At 58.3% G+C, this 27,888-nt stretch overlaps 3 protein-coding genes across 3 annotated transcripts; all 3 read left to right on the forward strand.

The window, feature by feature from the left end:
- The first annotated feature begins 1,249 nt into the window (after positions 1–1,249).
- P4HB (prolyl 4-hydroxylase subunit beta) lies at positions 1,250–11,928 on the forward strand. The gene is made up of 11 exons (XM_007185873.3): positions 1,250–1,463; positions 2,541–2,747; positions 4,668–4,801; positions 4,936–5,073; positions 8,741–8,845; positions 9,041–9,166; positions 9,347–9,547; positions 9,718–9,838; positions 9,924–10,105; positions 10,204–10,290; positions 11,032–11,928. Exons 1-11 carry the CDS (start codon positions 1,313–1,315, stop codon positions 11,110–11,112), a joined length of 1,533 nt encoding a protein of 510 aa, XP_007185935.1. The 5' UTR covers positions 1,250–1,312; the 3' UTR covers positions 11,113–11,928.
- Positions 11,929–16,455: 4,527 nt separating this feature from the next.
- PPP1R27 (protein phosphatase 1 regulatory subunit 27) lies at positions 16,456–17,672 on the forward strand. Its single transcript, XM_007185872.3, has 3 exons — positions 16,456–16,803; positions 16,883–17,033; positions 17,319–17,672. Exons 1-3 carry the CDS (start codon positions 16,614–16,616, stop codon positions 17,440–17,442), a joined length of 465 nt encoding a protein of 154 aa, XP_007185934.1. The 5' UTR covers positions 16,456–16,613; the 3' UTR covers positions 17,443–17,672.
- Positions 17,673–18,274: 602 nt separating this feature from the next.
- MCRIP1 (MAPK regulated corepressor interacting protein 1) lies at positions 18,275–26,204 on the forward strand. Its single transcript, XM_057536696.1, has 5 exons — positions 18,275–18,428; positions 24,102–24,157; positions 24,237–24,355; positions 25,007–25,108; positions 25,305–26,204. The coding sequence occupies exons 2-5, from the start codon at positions 24,150–24,152 to the stop codon at positions 25,367–25,369; spliced, it is 294 nt and encodes a 97-aa protein (XP_057392679.1). The 5' UTR covers positions 18,275–18,428; positions 24,102–24,149; the 3' UTR covers positions 25,370–26,204.
- Positions 26,205–27,888: the final 1,684 nt, after the last annotated feature.

Raw genomic sequence — 27,888 nt, forward strand, 5'->3', positions numbered from 1 at the left:
GGTTGGCATTTCACAACCGAGGAAGTGAACACAAATGAAGAAGAGAGTGTAGAGACGGGGGTGGGGTGGGGTTAGGGTTAGGCTTTGAGCTGTGAAGGAAAAGGAGCTGCTCCGTCCAGAGCCGCGCCGCCCAACAGGAGCAACATTTGGGCCACGTACATTATTTTAAATGTTCTAAAGCCACGTTAAAGAAAAAAACTGGAAAAAAAAAAGCTTTAATACTTTTACTTAAGTCATCGTATACAAAATATCCCAACATGTCAATATAAAAAGTCATCAAGGGAATATCGTACACTTCACACCCGTCCTCAGTCTTGACGTCCGGTGCGTGTTACGCTCACTCCCAGTCACGCTGCCCGGCCGCATTTTAAAGCTCGGTGGCCGCTAGCGACCCCCCTGGTGGACGGCGCGGGTCTACCCGGGCGCCTGAAAGCGACCCAGGGGCTGCTTCGTGGGACTGGCAGCCGGTGGGAGGAAGGGAAGGTGCCGCAGGAGACGGTGCCGGCCCTGACCCTATCACCAGGCGGGCGGCCCCATTCCGGGCCCAGCCGAGTCTTGCCGTCCCCATCGCGTCCTGCCTCGGTCCTCCCCGCGCCCCCCGCGCGCTGCTCTTGCGCCTCGCTACGCCGCCACCGGGAGCGCCCTGACCGCCCGCCGAGGCCCCAAAGGCGACGCCCGTTCCGGAGCCCCGCCGCCACTGCAGGGGCCGCACGGGCCTCACGCGCGCCGGAAGCGCGTCAGCTCAGTTTCCAGCCTGCAGAGCTGGGGGGCGGTGTCAACTGGGGATACGCGGTCCAGTCAGAAAGCAACACGAGGGGTTTCGGAGGCGCAAGCGCGGCTCCGCCCCTCAGCTGGGAACTCCGCCCCACTGCCACGTTCGACGAAGGATCGCGCGTGGTGCGCGCATGTCTCGGCCAATCAGGAGTCGCAGAGCCCAGGCCCCCGAAGGTAGCAGCCATTCCAGACCCGCTGAAGGTGTAGGAGAAAGCCACCAGTCACAAGGCCAGGGAGAGAAAGTTCGCCGCCAGGAGCCAATGAGAGGCCGGGAAAGAGCGCGAGCGCGAGCTCCTCGGCCAATCCTGGGCGAGGGTGAGGGAGGTGCCCGTAGCGATTCCGAATCCGGGGCCGTGGCCTGTGTGGACGCCCAATGCAAGAGCGGCGGAGGCGGGCCCCGGAGCCCACCGGCCAATCGGAGGTGGGCGAGGGCGGGCGCGCGCTTGGCGGCCTGAGTTATAAGGGCGGGGCGGGCAGCGCGCGCTCTCGTGGCCTGCTGTCCTGGCGGCGCCAACTGGAGCACCCAGTTCGTTCCGACATGCTACGCCGTGCTCTGCTCTCCCTGGCCCTGGCCGCGCTAGTTCGCGCGGGCGCCGGCGCCCCCGACGAGGAGGACCACGTCCTGGTGCTCCATAAGGGCAACTTCGACGAGGCGCTGGCGGCCCACAAGTACCTGCTGGTGGAGTTCTGTGAGTGCCGCCTGCTTGTCCGTCCGTCCGGGCCGGGCCTCGCCGTCACCGCGGCGTGGGGACGGAGCGGGGACAGAGGAGGGGCCAGGGGTGCAGGAGCACCGGGGGGACAGAGGGACGGAGGGGGGCTGGAGGGTGGGGGGGCGCGGCGGTCCTGGGCTCCCCTCCCCACCCTCCCTCCCCCGGCCCCGCCAGAGGTGGGTTGGGGTCTAAAGGGTTGTCAGCTTTCCGGCCACCCCATGGACGCGCTGACTCCTAGCCCCTGGAGAGGCGCATCCTTAAGCGGAAACAGCCCACAGACCTGCTGTCAGCGTCCCTGCACTGTCTGTGTTCTGGGGGCATCCCTCCTGCCTAACTGGACCCTGAGGGTGACCAAGGGCAGACAGCTTGGATGTGCTTTTATGCCTGAGGTCCACATGGCAGGGTGTCACTGTTAGCCGAAGTAAAATAGCGTCGACTGTGTAAGTTTCTACAAATACGAAGGACCATGCAGGGTCCAGTCTCCTAATTGCTCACCTGGACCAGTTCCCAGAGAACACTGCCCCTGCCCTCAGCACCTTCCACCAGGAACAGCTGTCTTCTGATTAACAGTGTTGCCAACCAGAATCCAAAAGCTTTGTTTGTGTCCATAAGTGTCTGAGCCCTGACTATCTCAGGGGGAAATCTTAGGCCCAACACAGCTGCTAACCTGAGTTCAGAGAGAGTCTAAAGAACTCGTGTTAGATGTGAGTCTCACTCATGATTAGTCTCACTGAGTATACGGTTGCTGTGGCTTTAGCTGCCTAACTTCTTTGGTTCCTAAAGGGAAATTCCAGGGACTCAACTGCCCTGATCGCCTGCAGGTAGTAGGAAGTTACTAATCATTGAAGACAAAGCAGATTGGGGCTGGTGGTTTGTCATTCATGGCCCTTATCCGATATTGCCCAAGAGAACCAAGCTATCAGCTCAACCTGTGCGTTCAGAGGGGTTATCTTGGTGCAAAGATAAGGATTTTATGGAGGGAAGTACCAAAGGAGAAGGGAAGGGAGGCAGTGGAGGGGGTCGGTGCTGCCTTCTAGGTCTTGCTTTCTCTCCCAGATGCCCCATGGTGTGGCCACTGCAAGGCTCTGGCCCCAGAGTATGCCAAAGCAGCTGGGAAGCTGAAGGCAGAAGGTTCCGAGATCAGACTGGCCAAGGTGGATGCCACTGAAGAGTCTGACTTGGCCCAGCAGTATGGTGTCCGTGGCTACCCTACCATCAAGTTCTTCAAGAACGGAGACACGGCGTCCCCCAAAGAGTACACAGGTGTGACCGCAGCACTGTCCTTTCATTGCCTGCAGTTCTGGAAGATAACAGAGGCGTGGAGGAGAACCCATTCTTGGACTGGGTTCTAGGTCTAGTTCAGACTCTGAGGGTTGTGTGAGGAACATTCTCTCATTCCTGAACCTCTCAGGTGGAGAGGGTCATCCCAGGGGGTGGCTAGTAGGCTGAGGTTTGTCCTAAGGTTGACCAGTAAGGGGAGGGAGGCTGAGCAAATGGAGCAACACGTCAGCCTTTGCTGGCTCTCTGGTGTGCCTGCCACCAAGGCGGGCGCAAGGGCCTTTCACAGAGGAGGGGCAAGCGGAGATCAGTGGGTACCGGTCTGGGGCTCGTGCCGGTCGTGGCAGAGCTTGAATCCACGCCCAGCTTTGTCTGCCGCACAGGCCCTCAGTCGCTGCTTGGCCGCCTCCCCTGTGTAGCCTGGTCGGTACCAGTGACAGCGGAGAATCTTTGTCTGTAAAACAGGTTCCGTGGCTTATGTGCTAGAATTCTTTAGAGCAGCTCATCTTGTTAGTTCTGATGTCAGCAGCTCTGGTCTTCTCAGTAGGCTGCTGTTTTATTGCTCCCACTTTTAACTTATGTTCTCTTTTGGAATGGAAGTGCCTTATGCAGAGTTACCATGATCCCGTCACTAACACTAAGGCTTTGTAGATGAGACAGCTCTTCCTGATTCCACCTGTAACTGATAGCACAGCTTTCACTAACTCTCTGCAGAATGCTTTTTTTTTAAAAGCTATTTTTTAAAGATTTATCTTAAGTGTTTTATTTTTGTTTTTTGTTTTTTTTAAATATTTATTTATTTGTGGCTGCATTGGGTCTTTGCTGCGCGCGGGCCTTCTCTAGTTGCGCAAGCGGGGGCTACTCTTCATTGCGGTGCGCAGGCTTCTCATTGTGGTGGCTTTTCTTGTTGCGGAGCACGGGCTCTAGGCACGCAGTCTTTAGTAGTTGTGGCTTGTGGGCTTAGTGGCTCCACGGCATGCGGGATCTTCCCGGACCAGGGATCAAGCCCGTGTCCCCTGCATTGGCAGGCAGATTCTTAACCACTGCGCCACCAGGGAAGTCCTAAAGCTATTTTTTACAAAATATTTATCTATTTTGGCTGTGCTGGGTCTTAGTTGCGGCACGCGGTATCTTCATTGTGGCACGCGGGAACTAGTTCCCTGACCCGGGGTCGAACTCGGGCCCCCTGCGTTGGGAGCGTGGAGTCTTACGCATTGGACCACCAGGGAAGCCCCTAAGGCAGAGTCCTTTTAAACATGAGATTTGGCAGCCCTTTCCAGGTTGGACTAGGTAGTCGCACCCTATGAGGGGAAAAAGGGTAACTAGCCTCAGTCTCAGGAGGAGCAGTTTTCTTTCTTTTCGTTTTATCTGCTTGGGTGGTGTGCATGGGCTGATCTCTTCCTCTTGCCAGTCCAGGAGGCATGTAGGGCGAGGACACCTGACTAGCCTTGGCGCGCGAGGCGGTAGAGCCCAGCCTGCTTTCGCAGGGGAAAGCTGGCCTTGAGGCTGACTTGCTAACCAGCCCTTTCTTCCAATCCTGCCACATCTCTGATTAAGACGAAGCCTAGTGTGAGACCACTGGGGGGAAAGTGCGTGTGTGTTTAATGAATTTAAATGTCAAGGAAAATTTACAAGATGCAAAGGTATTAATGGGAAAAAAATGACTTGTAATTTATTACCCAGAGGTAATCACTGCCTTTTCTTCTTTTAAACACAACCACAGTCTCCCATATACCCAGAAAAGCCTTTTTAGCCCTGGAATTTGGGCAGGTATGTAGACAAGATGCCTTTTCTGTGGCAAGAGGATGTTTTGCTCTGGTTTTGGCAGAGAGGTCGGATAAAGATGGGCGGGGAGGGTGGGCGCACCCCTGGTTTCAAGTGGACCCTGCATGTGTTTGGGTGCAGCTGGCAGAGAAGCCGACGATATCGTGAACTGGCTGAAGAAGCGCACAGGTCCTGCCGCCAGCACGCTGCCTGACGGGGCTGCCGCGGAGGCCTTGGTGGAGTCCAGCGAGGTGGCAGTCATCGGCTTCTTCAAGGTAGAGGCTTTGGAACTTCATCCCGGGTCTTCCTTCCTCCTGCCGTGGCCTGGACACCGCAGTCTGCCCTGCTGCTGACCAGGGCAGGGGTTCTCGGTGTTACGGCGGCGGCCACCTCTGATTCTCCTCTCCAGGACGTGGAGTCGGACTCTGCCAAGCAGTTCTTGCTGGCAGCAGAGGACACTGATGACATCCCCTTCGGGATCACGTCCAACAGTGACATGTTCTCCAAATACCAGCTGGACAAGGACGGGGTTGTCCTCTTTAAGAAGGTGAGTGGCCCTTGGGCAACCCCTCCCCCCACACCGGGTGGGTAGTTGCGGTGCTGTGCCGCAGGGCTGGTGTTGCCTTCGAGGACCTTGCCCGGGCGGCGCTGGCTGCTGGACTGAGGCCCACCTGTTATCAGGGCCCATTTTGCAACGTCAGGTTGTAGGAGCCTCTTAGACAGTGGCCTTCAGCCCTTCAGCTGTGGGCCCTTTGTTCCAGCTTCTGTGGTGGCCCCGGTGCAGTGTTCATTGGAAGCCAGGCGGCTTCGGTGTGTTAGCTTGTTAAAGGAAAGCTGTGGTGAGACATGTAACAAAGTTTGGCGTTTTAACCACTTTTAAGTATAGGATTCAGTGGCATTAATTACATTTGCGATGTTGTGCAGCTGTCACTCCTATTTGTTTCCACTCTGGAGTGTTAGTGGCATGTGTTCCCACCCTGTTGGTAGAGCCTGGCCCCAGGGCTCCCTCGGGCTCCTCCAGGCTCCCCCAGCCCCGTGTCTGTTATTCCTTCCGTGTGTCTTTTAACCACTCTGCGCTCTTGCTAGGACACAGCTGAGATTGGTGTGTGCATGGCATTACCCGAGTGGGCGATGGGGGTCTCTCTTTTATCTTAGCCACCAGACAGTGGGCCTGGGGCCGGCTGAGCACCCATGCTCTTGGGACACAGCTGTCCCTGGATTGGGTGCTGAGTGGAGGAGCAGGGAAGGCTGTGGGGGAGGGGCTGGGACTGGAGGCATGTTTTCAGCGGGTGGGGCTGGGCCTTTAACTCCTGCCCTGTTTTGTCCCCAGGATTAGGAGGTAGTTAGAAGTAGTGTTACGGCAAAGTTGTAAATCGAGTGGTCAGAAAGGACGCAGTGTTTGGGAGCCCGATCCCCCCACTGTGTGTGCACTCCCGGTGGGGCACTGCTGAGCCTCCAGCACCTGGGGGTGGGGAGCATGTGGCGAGGGTAGGCCTCCCAGCTGCACAGAGTTTTGGGGCAGCTTGCTTTCAGCTCTTTCTGAAGCCCCTTCTTCGAAAGAACTCAAGGCATTATATATGCTCTCTTTTCCCAGTAGACATCCTCATGATGTCCCCTAAAGGGAATAGAATTGCTAAATTAGCCAATTGTCTTCCCCAAAGTGCCCAGGAAACTGTAATTAACAGCTGATTAGGAAAAAACCCTGCCGAGTTGAATGGAATTGAGTGGAACGAAGGTCCTGGGCTCACCCTGCAGTTCTGGGTGAGGGACTGGGAGACTCAGGCCTGTGGAGCTTGCAAAATCCCCTTTCATCAGCTTGGTCCACACCGTTCTTTTCCATTATCCTTGAGATCTGGAGTGGCATTTGTCACACTGGATCGATGGTTTTGGTGATCGTATGTCCTTGAAGGTTAGCACGATTGTTCCTTGTTCTGCAAAGACTGTAGTCACGGTAGCTCATCTGTTCTTGGCCTCAAGTCTTTGGTGTTCACGCAGGCTGGGCACAGCCGACCCCCTCAGGTCTGGTGCCAGTGGGCGGGGCCTCCCCACTTCCACTCGTTTGCTTCCAGTGACTGTGCTGGAACGGCATGGCTTCCTTGGGCAGCTGTGAGCAAGAGCCTGGCAGAGCCCACAGGCTTTGTGTTGGGGGGTCAGTAGGGGTCACAACTGCAGTCAGACAGACAGCTCCACGGATGAGAGGAAGAAGATGCAGATTCCTGCCCAGCCTGTGGTCCCCATTATCTGCCTTTACTTGTTCCCCTTCCTTCAGGCTGTTCGCCTAGTTCCTTAAAGTTAGCTGGGTCTTCCCGTGGGCAGCCTCGAGGGTGGGACGGGGCTCCCAGGAACGGCCAGCTGCCACTTGAGAGGGAGGATGGCGAGGGTGGGGCTCCAGCAGAACTTGAGCCCGAGAGTCCCAGCTTGGGTCCCAGGTCAGCTGGGTTCCAGGTCGTTGGAACTTGGACCACTGGTTTGAGAGCTGATCATCCTGTATCTTTGTTTGGTGTTTACTTTATTTATTTTTTTCATCTTTGAAGCTGGGGGCTTAAGAGTGGGTGTGGGACCTTTTTGTGACATTCTCATTGTGGTCTGGAGGGGTGGCCTTTGCCCAGGACCCCAGGCCTCCTGCAGCTGTCCCCACATAAACAAGGGCTGGCTGTTTGGTTTTTACCAAAGCAGACACCGAACATAGTGTAACATGGTAATATTACGTCGAAGACTGCATCCCAACAGAGGCACGGCAGTTTTGGAGGAGTGGGGATGGCGGCCTATTTGCCTCTAATGGAGACTCCACTTTGTGCCTGATGGAGCCCAGCCATGGCCAGGCCAGCCTCTCGCCTCCATTTCCTTCCTGTTTCTCTGTACCTTCCCTTTGTGGGTGTGGGGAAGGCTGAGGAGGCTTCAGCTCCCTGGGCCTGGCCCTCCGTGTGGTCCTGCTTAGCAGCATGTGTTGTGGTCAAGCCACATGTCAGGCTCTACGTAAGTGCGGTGGGAGTGGGAAGTGGCCACCTGCTTTTCTGGAAGTTACTTTAGGAAAATGCAGAAGGAAATGACCAGGAAGGGAAGGTGAGTGGTTTTTCTCTGCCAGTCCCATTTGAGTTCACAGGGGTGATGGGAGGCTCCCTGACCTGCTGGACAGGCCAAGGCACAGCTCAGCCTTCCTCACGAGGAGCTGTGTCCGCCATCCCCATCCAGAGCAGGTCCGCACCTCTTGGCTCTGCGGCAGCAGCCCTCGCCCTTCGTGGCCCCAGGACTTTGAAACTCTTAACAGGTTACTGGAGTCCCAAAGAGCTTTTGTTTGTGTGGATTACACCTATCCATTTTTATTGTTAGAAGTGTTAGAAGTTAGAACTGAGAAATTTAAAAAAAACCAAATAACTTGTTTATTCTGAAATAACAATAATAAATGTTACATGTTAATCAAAGATGACATTTTGGGGGAATTCTCTGGCGGTCTAGTGGTTAAGAATCCGCACTTTTACTGCAGAGGGCCTGGGTTCAGTCTCTGGTTGGGGAACTAAGATCCCACAAGCTAGATGATGTGCCCCCCAAAAAAAAGATATTTTTGTGAAAATTAATTTTTCCCAGAAAACAACATTTTAGGGGTAAGAGTGGTATTTTAGATTTCTGCTGGTACCTAATGTCTGCCCAAACAGAAGACAGCTGGGTTCTCCTGTTTGCCTGTAGTCTGACATAATGTCACGCCGTACTGCACACTCCGGGGGGGAAAGGGTGACAGGGCCCCTGCCGTCTGAGCATGATTGTGAAAATCACTCTTACCTTGCATCCACCCTGGGAGGGCCTTGGACCCACAGGGGTGAGGCCCACACTTGGAGAGCTGCAGTTTTAGGGACTTGGCAATGAGGAAGTCCCCTGGCACCCAGGACGTGGGGTTCTCATGGCTTGTCAGGAACATGTCGGGGCAGGGTCTGGGTCAGCTGCTGCCATCCTGGCACGTGGGAGGCTGCCTGCCGGTGTTCGTGGGGAGCCTGCGTGCGCTCCTAGTGACCTCACTGTTGCCTGGTGCCCAGAGGATATGTCCCTGCAGCCGTCACCTGGTTTTGCTTTGGACGGAGGCACGTGGGTCCTGCCCCCGACTGCGCACAAAACCCAGACAGGAAAATGCTGCAGACTGCGTTCCTGGCGAAGTCCGGCCGGCTGGGGCGATAGGGGGCTTTGTGGAGAGCCTCGGCATCCACACCTTTCTCTCTCCACAGTTTGACGAAGGCCGGAACAACTTTGAGGGGGAGGTCACCAAGGAGAAACTTCTGGACTTCATCAAGCACAACCAGTTACCCCTGGTCATCGAGTTCACTGAGCAGGTGTGGCTCTGTGCTGCTGGTCCTGCCCCTGGTGGGGGGAGGTTCGGGGGGCATGATGTTTGGTCGTGGGGACCCCCACTTGCAGAGCCCCTGCTGTTGTCCAGGCGTGTGGTGGCATTGGGGCCATTGAGAGAGCAGCCTGTGTCAACAGTTTGGTTTGTGACTCAGACCAAGTAACTTGCGTTTCTAACACAGACAGCCCCGAAGATCTTCGGAGGGGAAATCAAGACTCACATCCTGCTGTTCCTGCCGAAGAGCGTGTCTGACTATGAGGGCAAGCTGAGCAACTTCAAGAAAGCTGCCGAGAGCTTCAAGGGCAAGGTGAGCACTCCCGGTGGCCTGCGGGCGGCTCGGCCCCAGGTTGAAGGCTGGTCCAGAGTGTTCCTCCTGCCTCAGGACAGCCTGTTTAGTCTCGGGGTCCCAGCTGTTGGGAGTGGGCAGCAGGGAGGCAGAGGGAGCCCTTGTCCTGCAGTGCCGTCAACGTGCCTTTTCTCCCCCAAGATCCTGTTTATCTTCATCGACAGCGACCACGCCGACAACCAGCGCATCCTGGAGTTCTTCGGCCTGAAGAAGGAGGAGTGCCCGGCCGTGCGCCTCATCACGCTGGAGGAGGAGATGACCAAGTACAAGCCAGAGTCGGATGAGCTGACGGCAGAGAAGATCACCGAGTTCTGCCACCACTTCTTGGAGGGCAAGATCAAGGTACAGGCCATGTCTGGGGGTGGGTTAGGGATACTGCTGAGGGTCCTGGTGGCGCACGGAGCAGCCCGGCCTCACACGCTCACCTCCTCCTGAGGCTCTGGAAGCAGCTAGGCAGCGGAGGGGTCCCTGGGTGACCGCGCATGCCTGACCCTGCTCTACCTGCCCTCTAGCCCCACCTGATGAGCCAGGAGCTGCCTGATGACTGGGACAAGCAGCCTGTCAAAGTGCTCGTTGGGAAGAACTTCGAAGAGGTCGCTTTTGATGAGAAAAAGAATGTCTTTGTGGAGTTCTGTAAGTGAGGCCCTCCAGCTCCTCAGGGCTCGGTGGGGCAGGGCACTTTCCAGCCGAGCAAGACTCAGAACGGCTCCCTTTACAGACGCCCCGTGGTGTGGTCACTGCAAGCAGCTGGCCCCCATCTGGGATAAGCTGGGAGAGACGTATAAGGACCACGAGAACGTCGTCATTGCCAAGATGGACTCCACAGCCAACGAGGTGGAGGCGGTGAAAGTGCACAGCTTCCCCACACTCAAGTTCTTCCCCGCCAGCGCCGACAGGATGGTGCGCCCGCCATCGAGGGCTGGGTGGGAAGGGTGTGCAGGGGCAGCGGGGGGCTGTCAGGTAGGACCGCTTCCCGCATCTCATCCCCCTCCCCACAGGTCATCGACTACAATGGGGAGCGGACACTGGACGGTTTTAAGAAGTTCCTGGAGAGCGGCGGCCAGGACGGAGCCGGGGATGACGATGTAAGTGGTCACTGGACCCCACGGCCCATGGGACATGCTTTCTCAGTGCTGCCGGGCAGCGCTACACGGGGGAGTTGGAAGGGTTTTTAGGTGCCGGTGTTTGCTCAGGAATCTTCTCAGGCTCGTCTGGCACGTTCCCTGTCAAGCTGAGGTGCTCTGCTGGGTGTGAGCTCAGGCTTGTCCACGTCAGCTAGGGTCAGCTGGGGGTAGTGGAGGGGATGTCAGAAGTGCCGGGCCAAGAGGGTGTGGCAGGGTGGTGGAGGGAATGGTCAGCTGAGGCCGCAAGGCCCGCCCGGAAGCGCGGGGATGTGGGACGAGGGGGCAGACCTGCTGACGGGGGGCAGGTGAGGAGTGCCAGGGCCGTTTGTGCTGCTGTGGTTGATGGGCTGTCACTGGCCTCTCAAACTCCAGGGCTACAGGGGTGGATGTTACACACCAGCAGTTCCCTGCTTGGTCTTCACACTGGGGCGGCCCCTGTGCTCACCTCCTGGATGGCGTGGGCTGGGCTCCCACAGCACCAGCTCTGCTTCCACCCTGTCTTGTGGGCAGAAGTCCCCATGCCTCACTCTCCTTGGGAAGCCCACCCCACATATACGCACATCTGCTCACAGAGACCGAAGTTGGCTGCTCGCGTCCGAGTGGCCAGCTGGTCCCTGGCGTGCTTGGCATGGGTGTGGGGGCCTCAGCATGCCAGCTTGGCCTGGACATCTCATTTCCCTTCCTTTTCATCCTCCGTCCTAGGATCTAGAAGATCTCGAAGAAGCAGAAGAGCCTGATCTGGAGGAAGACGATGATCAAAAAGCTGTGAAAGATGAACTGTAACACAGAAAACCAGACCTGGGCACCCAAACCTGGCACCTCCCAGTGGGCTGCACACCCAGCAGCACAGCCTCGGGACGCCCGCAGACCCTCCCGGAGAGGGAGCGTCGATCGGAAATGCAGGGAACTTTTTTGAAGCCACACTTCACTCTAACACACGTGTAAATCTGAACCCGTCTTCCTTTGCTTTTCAACTTTTGGAAAGGGGTTTATTTCCAGGCCAGCCCAGCCCATCTTGGTGGGCCTTTTTTTTTAATTGTGATGTACTTTTTTGTACATGGTTCTGTCCAGAGTGCTCGCTAAAATGTTTTGGAATCTCACGCTGGCAATGTCTCATTCCTGTTAGGTTTATACTATCACTTTAAAAAAAAATTCCATCTGTGGGATTTTTAGATATTTTTGGAAGTCAGGGTGTCTGTTCCACCTTGGCCAGGCCTCCCTGGGACTCCTGTCCCCTGTGTGGGGCGGGACCAGGCCGGTCTGGACAGGTCCCTCACCTCATGTGGTGTTGCCATGGTGGAGCGTGGCTCCTGCATCGTTTGGTTAAATGGTGACTTCAGGTTTCTGTCACAGGGGCCCCCCGTGACTGGAGGGTGCAGCTGCAGCCCCCTCCTTCCCCAAGCCAGGGTCCTCGTTGCTCTGTGACATCCAGGGTGGCCTGAGGCCTGCACCAGGCAGAACCAGGACCCTCCGTTTCCAGGCTGGGAGACGGCCAAGGATGCTTGCTTGAGCCAAATCACATGTTGACAGTTCTTCAGGCATTTCTACCACAATATTGGAATTGGACACATTGGCCAAATAAAGTTGAAATTTTCTGCCTGTTGTTGCCTCTGCCTTACAATCTCCAGGCACGGGGAGTGGGGCTGGAATTCCAAGTTTCTCGGGAGAGGAGGTGGGCTTGGTGGGGGCCGCTCTTGTTGAGACACCTCTTTCTTGGAACGCAGCAGAGACGCAGAAGCGTGCACAAATCCTGTGGGCACAGTGTGCGGGGCTGTCACCATCGTGACTGGGGGTGAGGGGTGCCTCTTGGCCCTGTTCCTGTGCCGTCAGGCTGGCTTACCTGTGATGCAGTTCGGCAGCTTTACCCGCCGTGGGCATCCAGTGGTCACAACATGGATTCTGCCCATGTGCCATGTCAGGACATGATGGTCAGGGATGCGTGGCTCTAACCTTAACCCTAGGTTGGGGAGTGGCCCCTCCCCACCACTGCCTGGAACCACTGCAGCTTCTGATGAGAAATCAGGGGTGTTCAGACTTCAAGAATGCTGTGCTCATCACCAAACCTTCATGTAAAAAAGAATCTGGAGTTAAGGTAGCAAATCTCTAGTTTTTAAAATGTAATTTGACTTCTAGAACCTCTGCTTACTCATAGTTTACATAGGGAAGGGTATTTCGATTGATTTTTTTTCCCCACAAACTCAAAGCTGCCAGTCTGGCTGCAGTGTTGGGCTGATGGCACCTGAGCCTGGATTGGTGACACCTCTCGGGCCTTGGGGAGAGCTCTGAGTGGGAGACCCACAGGGGGCCAGCCGAGCTCAGGTGGGTATCCGTACCTGGCCAAGACAGCCCTGCCCAGCCCGGGGCTTCCCGTCTGTTGCTCTGTGCACACATCTGTAGCCACAGGTAGGACAGCAGGGCTGTTGATGACGTTATTGGAGGGAACAGGTGGAGATCCAGTCCACTTTGGGAGCTCAAAGCCAAACGTGGCTAGGTCTCCGAGAAGCCCGGCCTGTCACTCCACGTGCTCCCATCAGTCCCTCCGACTTGCTGCCTGGAGTAGGAAGTGTGCATGCATTACCTGATTCCCAGCCCCCAGCTCTGATGCTGCTGGGACCTTGGAGGTGGCAGGGGCAGGTCCAGCAGACGTGACCATGAAACTTGCTGTGAATGCGGTTCCCTTGGTGGTCTTGGCCCATGGGGAGCTGGGTGTGTCATTTCCCCCATGACCACAGCTATGTTCCAGCCAGAGGCCCAGGTGTCTCCTCTTGCCCTCACAAACCCCAGGACTGCTCCTGCCTCTCACCTGGGCGTGTGTTAATACAGCTGGTGTCCAGGGAAAACCTGGTGTTAGCACCCTAGGCAGCACCAACCAAGCCCCGGCTTGTCCACATGCTCTGGCATCCAGGTACCGCTCCCCAGCTCAGCCCATGGCTGGACTCCCTTCCCTGGTTCTCAGGTGGTCTGTGCCAGGGCTGCTCCAGGGTCTGTGTGTGTTGTGCCTCGGCCGTGCTGACTCAATGAGATGTGTATCCATGAAAGAGTGAGCTCGGGCACTTGGAGGTTCTGTGGGAGATCGCTGGGGAGATGTTAGCTCTGCCCTCCTAAACGTGAGTGGGTTCCCCAGGGTATGCGTGTGGTTTCCAGATGAGGGAACCCAGGGTGGGCTGAGAGCAGGGCTGTCAGGAGTCACAGCTGCGAGGGGTGGGCTATGCCCCATGACAGGCGTGGGTGACCCTGCAGACCAGCTGTGTGGAGCCTGGCCCTCTGCATAGAAAGCTTGGGACCAGGTGTCGCTGCCCGGAACAGGGCCGTCATGTGCTCCTGGGAGGGGGAGTGAGTCACCGATACCGTTCCCCTTTTGCCCAGGCAGCTGATTAGCACATTCCTGGGTCTGGGTTTGCTGGGACGTGGTGGTTGGAGTCCCAAACCCGGCAGCGCTGGTGGATTAGCGAAGTAACTTTGCAGGCTATGGGGTAGGCAGTCAAGGCTTAACAGCCTGGGGTGTCCCAATCTCTCTCTTCCTCTGTCCAACTGGTAGGAAGCTATTGGCCTGGAACTAAAAAGCAACCGCTGGGCCTGTGTACCGGACCCTCGAGGTCTGGCTTCTGCACCTGCCGGGAGGCAGCTGAGTGGGCCCTGCACAGACTCCCCTCCAGGCCTCTGGCTTGTTTTCTGCTGGATGCAAAGCTTTGCTAGTTGAGTTTCCTTGGACTTTTCAAAGTAAGAGTTTTGCCCTGAATGTTTCATTTGCTTTAGTTCTCCAGAAGGCAGAATCTTAAAATTGTGCAAACCAGGTCACTTGACAAGTTCACACGGGCAGAGGCTCAGGGGCAAAGCTGTGTAAATACAGGTTTGGTGCTGGTGTGGTTGTGTGAAGAGCAGGTTAGACTGCTCACGGCTGGCTTCTGCCGAAAGGCTTCTGAGTGAGTTGCTGTAGGCCGTGTCCATGGCTTTGAGGACGTGCTGCCCGTGTTCTGAACAGAATGACTTTCAGGCATCTGTCCCTTCTTTGATCCAAACAGAAACCCCAAAGCCCAGATCCTGAGCTCTCTCAGCTTGCCTCTAGCAGGATAGAGCGGGAGGGTCGCTCTTGGGGTCACCAATAGACCCACCCTGACGGTTTGCCCCGCCTGGCCTGAGGCCTGTCACTGGTGGGAAAAACCATGCTGTTGGTGGCAGCTTCATCGGAGTTCTTTCATTTGATCCTCTGAGCAGGGCAGGCAGACAGAACTTTCCACAACATCAGAAAAGGCAATCTTCACATCAAAGGAAAGTTCTGTCTCTGTGTACAGCATAGGACTTTGTTTCTGGGCTTCGTGTAAACAAGCCGGAAGAAACTGTACCCAGTTCCTCCCAAGTGACCAAGAGTTAAGACCACCCAGCACCATACTCTGAGCCCGAAATGCAGGAGCACTGGGAACCACCCCTCCCTCGGGGCCCCTGCAGGTGGAGTTTCCCATGGAACATTAGTGGCAACAAGGCAGGCAGAGAAACCCTGTCAGGGCAGGGAGCCCACCGTGGACAGTGGCCTATCCTCTGCAGCATTTGGCCCAAGGCTTTGCACCTAGGGTGCTGATGCATTTGTTGATTTGATTTTGTTGGAGCAAGATCAGCCTGGTGATACAAGGACTTCTGGTGCCCAAGTTCCTGCCCCCCCTACAGAGCGCTGACTAACCGTGGTTCTGTCAGCATCCAGGCCTTCAGTGACTGCCCGGAGGATCTTGCCAACGTTAGGGGCTGAACCGCACCCCCCAATATTCATGTTTTGAAGTGTTAACCCCCAATACCCCAGCGTGTGACCTTACTTGGAAGTGGAGTTGTTGCAGATGTAACTGCTTAAGTGGGCCCTAATTCAATGGCTGATCTCCTTATTAAAAGGGGAAATTTGGACACAGACACCTACTCAGGGACAACACCATGTGAACACGAAGGTGGAGATGGGTGATACATCTACAGGCCAGTGAACATCAAGGACTTGCCACCAGAAGCCAGGAGATGGGCCTGGAGCAGATCCTTCCCTGGGAAGGAAACAGCCCTGCCAGCACCTTGATCTTGATCTTCAGAACTGTTGTTTGAGACCCTCAGTCTGGTACTTCGTTACAGCAGCCCTGGAAGAGCAATACAGCCAGCTTCAGATGCTACGGGGACTGTGTGGACCCCACAGGCCCAGCTCTGCTCCCAGGGCGTGTCCCCTGTGCACATCCATCCATTGGCTCTTGTCTCGCACTGAAGCCTAAGCCCCACCTCAGACCTTGGCCGCCGCACTGAAGGCAGCCAGTGCTGGCCCAGCCTGCTGGGGTATCTCACAATTCCACTGGTTGTACTCCTACAGGTAAGTATGCTCTAGGTCAGGTGCAGAGGGCACACACCCCCCAGGAGGTGACAGCTATGGCATCACAGTCCTTGGGTAGCAGACTAGATACCATGTTAAGTGTGAGCACATGTGTTCTTGGCAGGAAGCAGCAGGAACCTGGAACCAGGAGGAATGTAGGGGAATGGGAAGGAGGGGAATGAGGGCCTGGGGGTGGAGGGGGCTGGGGGGGGTCCCAAAGTAAGGTCGGTTGGGTTGAGTGGGAGCTGAGGCATTTAGATTCTAACCTGGGAGGTTTCCAAGCAGAAGGGCAGTGCCACTGAAGCCCACGTTTTGGGAAAACTGCCCTGAGAGTGATACGAGCCATGATGGAAGGTGACAAGTGACAGGGAGATGAGTAGGGATGGGCCTTCTTCTCCACAGCAGGACCCTGTCCTGTGCTTCCTCAGGTGTGGGTGGCCCCCTTGCCTTCCCAGGAGGCAGAGGCAGCTGTGCTCACCACTCATCATGCCCTTCTCCCCAAGTTCCCGGGACTGTAGGAGACCCTGACCTTGGTACCTGTTTGCCTTCCTTATGGGCCCTGCCCTTCTAGCACCTCTCCTGCCCTCTGTCAGGCACCTTCGAGGTCCAGCTGAGGGGCAGGGAGCAGTGGCCAGGAAGGATCTGACCCCTTTGGCTAGGAACAGTGACAGGTGGGCTGAAAGATGAACCACTAAACATGATCCTGAGGGCACGGCTGGAGCGGCTCAGTTTCAGCCCCTCGGGTGTAAGCATGACTGCGCAGCTTTATATAGCTCTGCGGGCCCTATATAAGCAGGAGGTGCCCTGGCCAGCGGGAGCACGGAGAGCACTGAGGTGGCTGCGCTGGAGGTTATCATCAGCCAGAAGAGCCTGCAAGCCACTCTGGTCTGGGCACCTTCCTCCCCAAAGCAGTAGGGTCCCCACAGGGGTGGCCCACACCATAGCTGCCAGGATGCCCAGCAGAACAGCCCGCTATGCCCGCTACAGCCCGAGGCAGCGGCGCCGGAGGCTACTGGCTGATCGCAGTGTGCACTTCCCTAACGATGTCCTGTTCTTGGACCACATCCGCCAAGGCGACCTGGAGCAGGTGGGGCGCTTCATCCGGGCTCGGAAAGTCTCCCTGGACACCATCCACCCCTCAGGTGAGTGCCTGTGGGGCCAGTGAGGGTCTGTGGGGCGGCAGGGGAAGGCCTGAGCCTTGACCCCTCCTGTCCTGTCCAGGTCTGGCTGCCCTTCACGAAGCAGTGCTTTCTGGAAACCTGGAGTGCGTGAAGCTGCTAGTCAAATACGGCGCGGACATTCATCAGCGAGATGAGACAGGCTGGACACCCCTGCACATCGCTTGCAGCGATGGATACCCTGACATAGCCAGGTGAGAGGGTGGCCTCCAGGATGTGGTCCCTCAAAAGGTGGCTCTGCTGGTGTAGCTAAGAACCCTAAGGGCTTCTGGAATCTCCTTTCTGCCCTGTTGCCCTCCCAAGAGAAAACTGCAAAAGTCAGCCGTAGTTTCCAAAAGGTCTGGTTTCTTCCTCCTCACCTCACCTGGAAAAATAAAAAACAGGTGGACCTCGGAACCCCAGCCTGCTACCCTGGGGCAGGGGTGAGCATCCTGTAGGCCACCTCCCTTCCTCAACCAGGGCTGCCCTTTGCACCCCAGGTACCTCATTTCCCTGGGGGCAGACAGAGAAGCAGCCAACGACGATGGTGATCTGCCCTCGGACCTCATTGACCCTGACTTCAAGGACTTGGTGGAGTTATTCAAAGGGACTAAGATGGACTGAGCCCAGCCCCGCCCTCCTAGGGCTCTAGCCTTCCCTGGAGACGTCAGGTGCCCACCTCCCCCAGGTGCCAGGAGTGCCCCACCAGCCGGGCTGGGGGCCGCCCAGGCTGGCCAGGACCCCATACTTGGGCACAACCCTCGCCCCCCGACCCCGGCCTGGTTTTTCCTCCAGGTGAATTTTTTATTGCGAAACTTTCTACTTTTTCAATAAACCTGATTCCCAAGCCCGTGGTGATGGCCTGATTAATGGGGACCGACCCGTCCCAGTCCTTCGGCTCCGGTGGTCAGCGGACCCCGCCCTCCACTCCGGTCTAGGGGTCCGGCAGTGCCGGAGCAAGGAGCCAGAGCCCCGCGGCTCCCGACCGCCAGTCCCTGCAGTTCGTCGACCCCGCTGCCCCCCGGCCCTGTCTGTCCCAGGACCCTGACCCCGCCGGCCTGGACCCCCAGAACCCCGCTGCCTCGAGAGCCCGTCCCCGCCATCCCCCGTTCCCCGGGGACGCCAACTCCACAAACCTCACAAACACCAGACCCTCAGCCCCAGCCCTCAGTCTCCGCCCCTACCCTGCGCGCCGGCGGTCACGTGGCCGGCGCCCTCGTGCGTGCGCGTGCGCGTGCGCGTGCGCGGCGGCGCGCGTCACTTCCGGCCGGGCCCCTGGCAGCTGTGGCGGCGGCCGAGAAGGCGAGGTGAGGCGGCGGCGGCGGCGGCGGCGGCGGCGGCGGCGGCGGGGGCGGGGCGGGCGCGGCCGGGACCCGCCCTGGCGCGGCGGCCGCGAGGGGAGGGCCCCGGGCGGGGTCGTGGGGCGCCCGGCCCGCCGCGGCGGAGGATAGGGAGGGGCGCGGCGGGGCAGGGAGGGCCTGCCGGGCACGGGGCTCAGAGAGGGCAGCGGGCCGCCCTTTCCGCCCCTGAAGCTGCAGCCGCCCCGTCGTCCGGGGAGCAGCCCTGATGATGCTTCCTGACCCCTGAGCGCGGCCGGCCGGGCTCCCGCGGTTAGCCTTCCGCCGCCGTCCAGCCTGTCCCAAGCTCCTGGCCTCTGAGCCAGGCGGGGCGGTGCCGGGTGCGGGGTGGTAAGGGGGTAAGAGGCTGCCCGCCGTCCGGGAGCTCACCGAGCCCCGGGGGCTGCCGGGGTGGGCGGGAGCCGCAGCGGGGAGGCCGCAGACATCAGATTTCCAATTACAGAAGCAGCCCAGGTTGTGAGAAACTTCAGGTAACGTGGAGGCGCTCAAGTCATGTCCCCGACCTGTCCCAGGGAGACTTCCCAGAGAAGGTGGTCGTTAGCCGGGCCCCCAGGGACCAGCGCGATAGTTTTGGGTAGACAGGACATTTTGAGCAAAGGCCCTGAGATGTCAGTGGGGAGTGTCTAGAGCTTTTAGAGAGGAGTGCAGGTGAGGAGGGAAGGGGGCAGGAGCTGAGTCCTGAAGGAGGAGGCTTGATTTGGGGTGAGTGGAAGGGCTAGTGAGATTTCCACATGAGGAGGGAGGGGGGTGCATACGCTAGGGTTTGTTGCTCGGGAGGGGAGCCACTGTTGACACCCAGGAAAAGTGGGGGAGGGGTGGTGCAGTGCTTAGAGGCTTTGCCTGGGGGACTTCAAGAGACTGCCAGGCCCATTTGGCATCTCATATGACAGTGTCCTGCTGGCACTTGCTTGGGTGGTAGATCGTTTTCTAGAAGTCTCATTGGTAGAAACTGGGCTGTTGAGAGCCCCAAAGACACAGAATATGAAGGGGAAGTGGAGTATGAGAAAATTTGAGTACCTATCAAAAATTCTAAAGGAACACAGAGTGGCTGCAATTGCATCATTGATTCTAACTCCAGAATATCCACTGTCACTTTCCCAGACCACAGAGTGTCATCTTGCCCCGTCCTTAGGCAGATGGTTGTGTGTGGGGAAAGAGTTCAAGACTGGGGGCCTGGAGACTGGGCTTTGGCGCCCCCTCCCCCCATGACTCCTCCCAGGAGGTCTCTGTAGCCCTTTGTTCCCATGGAAGAGCAAGGTGCTACATAGATCCATCCAGGAGGACTCCCTCCCTGTCTCTGAGCAGAACCACATCAGTGCCAGGGGTCAGGAACCTGCCAGGAGTACAGGCAGGGGTGGGGGCAGGCTCTCGGGTGCTCAAGCCAGCTGAGCTATCTTGACCTAGCCCTGACTGCTGTGGCCCTGGAGGCCCAGAGGTTGGGAGGCCCTTGGGGTCCAGACCCCATTCTGCTGGGTGGAAGGTTGCTTCACCTGTCAAGCCTCCAAAATGGGGGTTATTGGGGTCCTACCTGGCTCAGTGCAGTGGCCGCCCTACAATCGGCCCTTGGCAAATGTTTGCTGTGGCCGGCAGTGCTGCTGCCCCTTCACAGTGTGCTCTACGTTTGTGGGTCTCCACCACACCTGAGTGGGCTGTCTCTGCATTCGGTTTGCCCAGGGCTATCCTGGCTCACGCTTCGTAATGAACAGCAGCCCTTTTACTCTCAGAAGTGCCCAGCTGGACAATACATTCCTTCTGTGATTGCCCTGTCCACCATCATATTGGATAAGCAGCCGCGGAGATCTTGTTTGAGATGGTGACTTCATGTGGCTATACTTGGGTCCCTGTTGAGCAGGAAGGCCTGGTGAACATTCTTGGGGAATGTTTTGGCTCAGATGGGGATTCTGAGGCCCATAGAAGGAAGAGACTTGCCCAGGGGCAACAGAGCAGGGATGGACAACCACCACTCACAGAGTGGTTCTGGACCCTGCCAGGTGCCGAGCATGCAGCCCACTGGCCGCTATGGGCTAGTCAGCTGTGGACAACAGTCAAGGCCTGCAGAGCACACTGGGAGGCAGTGTATGGTTCTCCGTGGCACTGGCAGCAGCAGAGGTGGCTCTGAGGCACAGACTGTGTTTGAGTGGGGGGCCCAGTAGCTGGTGACACCTGATGAGATAGATTGTGGCCAGACTGAGGGCTTGATGGCAGTAGAAGACCCTGGTAGTGTCTGGGTGGGCAGTGACTTGGCAGGGTGGGTCTTGGGAAGATCGTGCTGGCATGACGTATACCGGTGATGGAGAAGGATAGTGCAAGATACTGTCCCGACACAGGGGTTGGAGGGTGAGCGGTGGATGTTGGACCAGGGGTGGGTGGGAATGGGAAGAAGTAACTGAAGAGCACATGGGTGGAGGCTTGGGATCTGTGGGCTGAGGGGAGACTCGTTGCATCATCAGATCTAAGATCTCAGTGGTGTGAGCTGCGCCTCCGTGGTCCACTGAGAATGGAAAAATGCTGCTAACTTTTGTGCTGGCGATTGCCAGATGCAGCCCAATTTCAAAGCTATTAAAATAGGAAAAAAGTTTCTCAGAGTTGATGGGATATAGGAAATGTGATGAGGATTTGAGCTCCAGTCTTGAGGAAATAATTGTGCCTGATAATCACTGTGAGCAAAAGTCAGAAAGAAAACAAAGGGAGGGAGATGTTTGCGGAAGTGGATGCTCCCTCGCTGCTGGCCAGATGGACTTGAGGCTCCAACCTCAGTGGGACTCTTGTGACCTACTGGGCCTTTTTAGGTGTCCCTGGCACTTTTCCAGGCACGCCATTCTCCCCAGCCTGCTGGTCACCTGGCCCCTCCACACCAGCCTCTGTAGTGGCCCTGCTCAGCACTTTCTCTGGGCAGTAAATGTGCTTGGGTTTCCCTCCACTTCACCCCACACGCCACTGTCAGCCCAGGCCTCACACCTCCCTTCGCAGCCAGGGACAGGCAGTCTTGGCTGATGGTCCCACTTCCTCCCCTCGCTCCACTGAGACCCTTTTTGCTAGGTCGATGGAGATTTTGTCTTGCTGGTCCAGCAGTCACCTCTTCGTCTAGGTCTTCCTTGAGTCCAGCTGCCCCCTTGGTCATCTCTTCACTGACCTTGTTCTCCCTCCCCCATCCATGCCTTTGCGGCTCGGCCCTCTCTGCTGGAGCAGCCGTGTGTCCCCAGGCTTCTGTCTTTAACATCAGTCGTATGATTTGCCCACTGTTGCTGTGGCTCGTGCCCATGGCTGTCACCTTCTGTAGTGGAAACAGGCCCTGTGTATATGGGTCCCTTTCAGTGGCTCTTCCCTCTGGGCGCTGACAAGTACTGCTTCTCTGGTCACTCCGGTGCACCTCTCAGTGGCCACGTGGCCCTTTCCCTTGGATACACACCTAGGACTGGAATAGCTGTCATGGGGCGTGCATATTTGTTAGGTTTTTCATGGAAATTTCTTTTGGGGTCAGCATGGGGGCCCGGCTCCCTGGAGGAGCCCCAGGAGGTGATGAAGGTGAGCGAGCGCAACTCACTGTCCCTCTGTCTTCAGGGGAGCAGCAGGGACCTGGCTTCTCGGGAAGCTGCTGGTACACTCGGGAGAAGCCTTGGTGTCCCTGCGTCCCACCAGGTGGCAGGATCTCAGCAGGGGCAGGGCAGGGCCAGCACAAGGTTCTGAGGAGACAGACCCCTGGAGGGAGGCTGAGCTGCTGGGAGAAGACGGAGGACTCAGGGGTTCCTCACATCTAGGAAGGCCAGCTGGTAGGACACAGGCCATTAAAGATGGACCTGGTTAGGTGTGACCTCCCGCATCGAGAGGAGGCAGACGGTGACTCCTTTTTAAAAAGTCATTTTACTCGCCCTTCAAGTCCCAAGGACGTGAGAGGCTGCGGGTGTCCAGCACCTGGCCAAGGTGCTTCCCGGCCACTCTGTCCAGGGCACCAGAAACCTTGTAACTCAAGTAGCAAATCTGTGTGGGCAGGCGCCCAGTGACTGGTGCACAGCTCCGTGGTTTATGGAGATACTAGCCTCTGGTCGGGAAGCCCAGCCGGTGGGGGCAGCGAGGGGTGGGTGCCCACTGTGGGTACTGAGTGCTCCAGGGGTCCGGGGCACAGGCCTCGGGACTTCAGTGACCAAGGGGAGCAGGTAGGTGCCCAGAGAACCCCAGAGCCATGTGTGCACGTGCATGTGTGCAGGTAGGGCGACGGGAGCTGTGAGGGTCTGGCACCTGAGTTAGGCCTGAGACTGAGCAGGGGGCCCTAAGCCAAAGGCACGTGCCCATAAAGGCCAGGAAGCCCCCAGAAGCTGTGACCAGAAGAGGCCGAGGCTGCCCTGGAAGGAGAGGCCCCAGGGATGGGCAAGGCTGGGAAGGCAGGTACCCTGAAGAAGTGGCCACTCAGGTCTGAGAGGACAGACTGCAGGAGGGCTGAGGGGGCCTGGGCAGGAGGGGCCAGCCTAGAGTGGTCAGGGGCTGGCTGATCCTCCAGGCACCTCCCTCCTATTGCGTAATTGGAGCCTCCCACCTCATCCTGCTGCCGACAGCCCCTTGGGACTTGAGCGTTCTTGAGCCCTTTGAGTGTCCCCACGGCACCCTCAGGCCAGAGAGGGCTTTCCCTCTGTTCTTTGGTGTTCGTGGGGCTGGCGCCTGGGCAGGAGACCCATGGGCAGTGAGATCTCCCGAGTCTAGGAAAGAAGTCACTTTGTGAGGAGCTGGGCCTCTCCCCTGGGAGGGCACAGGGTTCCACGTGCCCCCCCAGGAAACTGGCTTTATGCTTTGTTGTTGTTGTTGCTGCCTCAACCTGTGGGCTGTGTTTACCTGTGCAGGTTTTTTTTTTTTTTTTTTTTTTTTTTCCCCGGCCGCGCTGTGCAGCCTGTGTGATCTTAGTTCCCCGACCAGGAATTGAACCCGAGGCCCCTGCACGGTGTCTTAACCACTGGACTGCTAGGGAAGTCCCCCTGTGCGGGTGTTTAAAGGCCAAGGGAGCCAGAGAAGAGGTACCCACTGTGTCTCATCCTCCTGGCCCTTCAGGAGGGGCTGTGGCTACCTGCTCTAAGTATTCTGGGGCCCCTCGGCTCCAGGGGTGGGTGGGGGAGGCACTTGTGCTCAAAGGCCCTTCCCAGGCTTCCCCCCACACCCCCAGCACCTGGGGTTGCCCTGCTCTGGAGCAAGGCCAGGCCTAGGACTGGCCCTGGGCAACCAGCTTCCTCACCCTGCGGTGTGTGTCCTCAGCCAGAGAGAGCACATTGTCCAACTGGCCAGTTTGAGAGTGAGCCTAAAAATAGACCCCCATCCAAGGCTGTATAGTACCTTGGGCTGAGAGAGAGGCTGTAAACAGCACACACCCCAGGGTCTCGGTCACTAGGTTGGGCCTGGGGATTTCCTCCGGGCTCACAGCCCTCCCCCAGCCCTTCCGTCACACCCCGGGGACCAGGAAGCTGGGCAGGCTCTGCTGGGCTTCTCACCATTGGGAAGCACATCCCCATTTTAGAGATGGGAAACTGAGGCTCAGCAGAAATGACACACTAGGCCCTGCAGGCAGTGAGGGCCCTGGGACGACCGCAGGCCTTCCCCACAGACCCATGCTCTGCCGGCATTGGTGTTCTGAGACTTGAACTGGGAATGTTAACAGAGCTGCCTGACTCTGGGGAAGGTGCTCCCAGGCAGCAGTGGTCCAAGTGCAGGGGCCACTCGGAGCTCATGTGGCTCTGACTCGTGCATGTCGCCGGCCCAGCCCCATCTGGCTGACCCTGCCGCACCCTTAGCCAGCTGGATTGTGGCTAGACCCTGTCTCCTGGAAGGCAGGGAGGCCACAGCTAAAGGGAGGAGGCAGATGCACCCTACGCCCTTCCCATCTCTGGAGCCCTTCTGGAGAGGGTGGTCTCCGTCCCATTCCTGTGTCGTGGGCTTCCCTTCCAGAGGCCGAGGGGATCCGGCAGCAGAGTGCGAGGACCAGACGCCCCAGCGATGACCAGGTGGGTCTTGGGCAGTGGAGTGGCCTCCAGGTTGGAGGGGCCTGCCCCCAGCCCCTCCTCACTGGCTGGGCTCCCCCAGTTCCCCTGTCTCCAGAGTCGTCTACAACGGCAAGAGGAACAGTAGCCCCCGCTCTCCTCCCAACAGCAGCGAGATCTTCACCCCAGCCCACGAGGAGAATGTGCGCTTCATTTACGAAGGTACACGGGGTGCCCCCAGCCAGGCCCCTTGAGCCCCTCCTGCCCCTGTACCCTCACTCCGCCCCAGGCAGGTGGGGGGACCCAGCTCTGGTCACGGCAGGCGGTCAACGCTATGGTGTTCCTGACAGGCAGCACCCCAGAAGAGGCAGTATTTGGAGCCAGTGGTGTTTGCTCGGGGAGAGGGGGGCCGTGGAAGACAGTGCACCCTGGGGAACCTGGGGCATCCTGCAAGTGGTGTGGCTGGCGTGTGTGAGCATGTGTGCACAACATTTGTGCCAGTAGGTGGGGGATGGAGGAGGTGGGAAAGATGGGGGGCCTGCCTGGAGGAAGTGCTGTATCCCAGTGGGTCTCATATGCCTCTGTGACTGCAGCTCTGGTCATGGTACCATGAGGCTGAAAGGGGCATGGTCTGGGCAGGGCTCCCCGAGGGAGTGGGGGTGTGTTGGGGACAACTTCAAGTCAAGAACGGGCTAGGCCAGGGGGCCAAAAGCTGTGAAGCGGGAGTTGGGGGCAGGGGGCCTGCGGGGCCACTCTGATTGGGGGGGAAAGGTCAGGAGAGGGTGTCCTCCAGCTTGGACACTGACTGGGCCGGACTGCCTGATGCTGCAGGCCTGGGGGTCTAGAGCCCCTGACCACCCCTGCTTTCTGCAGCCTGGCAGGGCGTGGAGCGGGACCTGCGCAGCCAGATGTCGGGCAGCGAGCGGGGCCTGGTGGAGGAGTATGTGGAGAAGGTCCCTAACCCCAGCCTGAAGAGTGAGTGGGGCTGGCCTGGGAGGGAGGGGCTGGCCAGGGGGTTGAGCTGGGGGCAGGAAGGCCCACCTGCTTCCTGCTTGCAAGACAGCCTGGCAGGGTGGGCTGGGTCCCAGGGCTTTCAGAGGCAGGGGCAGGACGAGGGACAGACCCTGCCTCTCCACCTGCGCCCACCGCTGACCGCTCTGTCCCCTGGCAGCCTTCAAGCCCATCGACCTGAGCGACCTGAAACGCCGGAACATGCAGGACGCCAAGAAGTCCTAAGGCGCGCCGGTGCCCCTCCCCTGGCCTCTGGGAGATCTGGGTGCAGCCTGCTGCTGGCCTCCTCCTCTCCTGTGGGCCCACCTCCTGGGAGGGGGAGGGGGCCTTGCTCCCAGTGGGCTGAAAACCCCAGGAACAGGACATGATTGATGGCCGAGGCCTGCCCCTCCTCCCTGAGTCCCCTCCTTTCCTCTTGGGGGATCTCAAGCTACCCCTGACACTAGGGGGGCTTGGGCCCAGCCAGCCCCTGCCCTCCCGTGGGCCTAGGTGGCTCTTTCGAGCTGCCTGGCCCTGCCTGCCCCCCAGGGCCTTGACCCTGACTCCCTTCACCTTCCCCTGCCCCCACCCCCCTACCCCTGGCCACTTCCAGGATCAGGAGGGAAACGAGGGGGCCTTTGTTGTCTCCTGTGCTGGTGGGATTGGGCTGGATTAGCTCCTGAGGTGGCCAGGAGGCAGGACAAGGGTGATCCCACCCATGCCTAGCATGGGTCCCCCACCGTCCCCTGCTGCGTCTCTGGCCTGGACACAGGGAGTGTCTGACCCCTCACCCCACTCTCCAACCTGGCCCCTTCCTTCTCTGTGTCAGCTTCAGGATGGCACCAGCTGTCTGGGCCTGGGACACTGCTGGGTGCCCCCTCCAAGGGTCTTGGGCAGCCAGGCCTGGCCCCCCCTGGGGAAGGGGCATGGGGCTGGCCTGAGCTGGTGAGGCTGCCCAGTGGGTCCTGCCCTGTGCGGTGAGTTGGGAGGGTCTTCAGGGCCATTTTTTCTTCCTGTGCCCTCCAAATCCAAGTGTCTGACTGGAACCTGAGGACGAGTGAATAAAGGCGGGGTGGCATTGGCTTGGCCACTTGGTCTGTGAGACCCCTGTCTCGGCTGCCCACACAGGGCTGGAAATCCAAGGTCATGGTCCAGGCCCAGAAGTTCCGTCTGATCCCTGGGCTCCACCAGGGGGCTTGGGCCTCCTGAGGGGCAGTGGGAGGTGGAGGTGGGGGCCCTGGAAGGTAACACATCCCACATCCCTCTGCAGCACTGGGTCCTTGGGGAGTGGCTCCTCTGCTGTCCGGATGGAGGAGTGGCTGCTGGGCTCAGAGAGCCCCAAGTGCACTCAACCTTCAAACCTGGACATAGCCCTGGCAGACAAGCCAAACCGGAATTTATTTCGGGAACACCCTTTCCTGTTAGAGTATTCTGGGGCTCCAGCAGCCCCACAGGTGGCTCTGGGAGGTGTCTTTTCCTGGGGGGAATTCCCCAGGGATGGGGGTGCAGGAAGGATTGTTCATGGAATAAGCAGCAGCCATGGCTTGCTGCCAGTGGGTGCTGGCTGGTGCCAGGCCCTGAGCCAAGTTCCTGTAACCACACAGGCCTGTTTGCTCCCCAGGGACCTGTGGGGCATCCTGCTAAGGGTTTGAGTGCCTGCTGGGCTGGGTCACCCAAGCAGCCCCCCGTCTGTGGCTGGAAGGGGGTGGGCATGGCCTGGCTGGGGTGCAGGGACCTGTGGCCAGAGGCTGAGTGGGCACACAGGCACACATGCCCTCCACCCAGCGTGTCCTAGACCACTAAGGATGGGGTGATGTCCAGCCAGGCCACTGCTGCACTTGTGGCATTGAGCAAGTTGCTGAGTCTCCAAGCATCAGTTTCCTCAAGGGGAGGTCAGCACCTGTCTCCTGGGTGGCTGCCCAGTGCTAGTGCCTGCTGCCACTGTTAGTCACCTTGTGGATGCACTTGACAGGGCACTCAGCCACAAGGCTTCAGCGGGGCCTGGACATCTGCATTCTGGCGACCGCAGTCATGGCCTTGCTGTGAGCCCTGGGGCATGTCACTCTCCTGTCCCACCTCAGTTTCCCCATGTAAAGTGAGGGTATGGGCTGTGGTGGTTCAAAGGCCTCTCTCCGAAGGGGTGCTGGAGCCCCCTGGTAGCACACCGGGGAGTGTCTAATATCTTGCTGTGTTGGTTAAAAATTGACTTAACTTTGCTCCCAGCTCTCTCTAGGTCATTCCTCCCTCCTGTGGGGCTGGAAGGTGGGAATGGGGCCACACTGGGCCCCAGCATCTGGGTCTCCCCTGCCCAGAGCCACCCTCCTGCTAGCAGTGGTTCCTTGCCCCTGTGTGGGTGGGCCCATGGGACACCCCGCAAGGCATTTTCATTCCCACTTTCCCTGCCAACTTAGATTTTCTGGAATAGAGGCCCTGGACCTGGAGTCTTTGCCGAGAACACCTTGGAGGTGGGAATGTGGTTAACAGGCTGTGCTGGGGTGGGGGGTGAGGAACTCGGATGGGGGCACTGGAGACGGAACCCTCACCAGCACAGTGGGCTGCCTGGCTGACCATGAGTGGCTGGAGACACCTCTCTCCCCCTCAGACAGTGAGGGTAGAGGAGACGAGGGGAGCGTCCTGGTGGAACAGGAGTGCCCAGTCCTCCATCATGTTCTACCCTTGGTGGCGCTCATATCACTGTCTGCTTTCATTCAGTGCTGACAACTCGGGGGGCGGGGGGAAGATTTTATTACCCTGATGTTACATAT

This window comes from Balaenoptera acutorostrata, chromosome 20 (assembly GCF_949987535.1).
Source record: "Balaenoptera acutorostrata chromosome 20, mBalAcu1.1, whole genome shotgun sequence".
In the NCBI taxonomy this organism is placed as follows: domain Eukaryota; kingdom Metazoa; phylum Chordata; class Mammalia; order Artiodactyla; family Balaenopteridae; genus Balaenoptera; species Balaenoptera acutorostrata.

Coding starts and splice junctions, on each gene's coding strand:
- MCRIP1 (XM_057536696.1), top strand. Junction 24,356..25,006: donor TGTGCGCTTCATTTACGAAG/GTACACGGGGTG, acceptor TGCTTTCTGCAG/CCTGGCAGGGCGTGGAGCGG. Junction 25,109..25,304: donor CCCTAACCCCAGCCTGAAGA/GTGAGTGGGGCT, acceptor GTCCCCTGGCAG/CCTTCAAGCCCATCGACCTG.
- PPP1R27 (XM_007185872.3), top strand. CDS start 16,614: ATGCCCAGCAGAACAGCCCGCTATGCCCGCTACAGCCCGAGGCAGCGG. Junction 16,804..16,882: donor GGACACCATCCACCCCTCAG/GTGAGTGCCTGT, acceptor TGTCCTGTCCAG/GTCTGGCTGCCCTTCACGAA. Junction 17,034..17,318: donor GGATACCCTGACATAGCCAG/GTGAGAGGGTGG, acceptor TTTGCACCCCAG/GTACCTCATTTCCCTGGGGG.
- P4HB (XM_007185873.3), top strand. CDS start 1,313: ATGCTACGCCGTGCTCTGCTCTCCCTGGCCCTGGCCGCGCTAGTTCGC. Junction 9,839..9,923: donor GAATGTCTTTGTGGAGTTCT/GTAAGTGAGGCC, acceptor CTCCCTTTACAG/ACGCCCCGTGGTGTGGTCAC. Junction 10,291..11,031: donor ACGGAGCCGGGGATGACGAT/GTAAGTGGTCAC, acceptor CCTCCGTCCTAG/GATCTAGAAGATCTCGAAGA.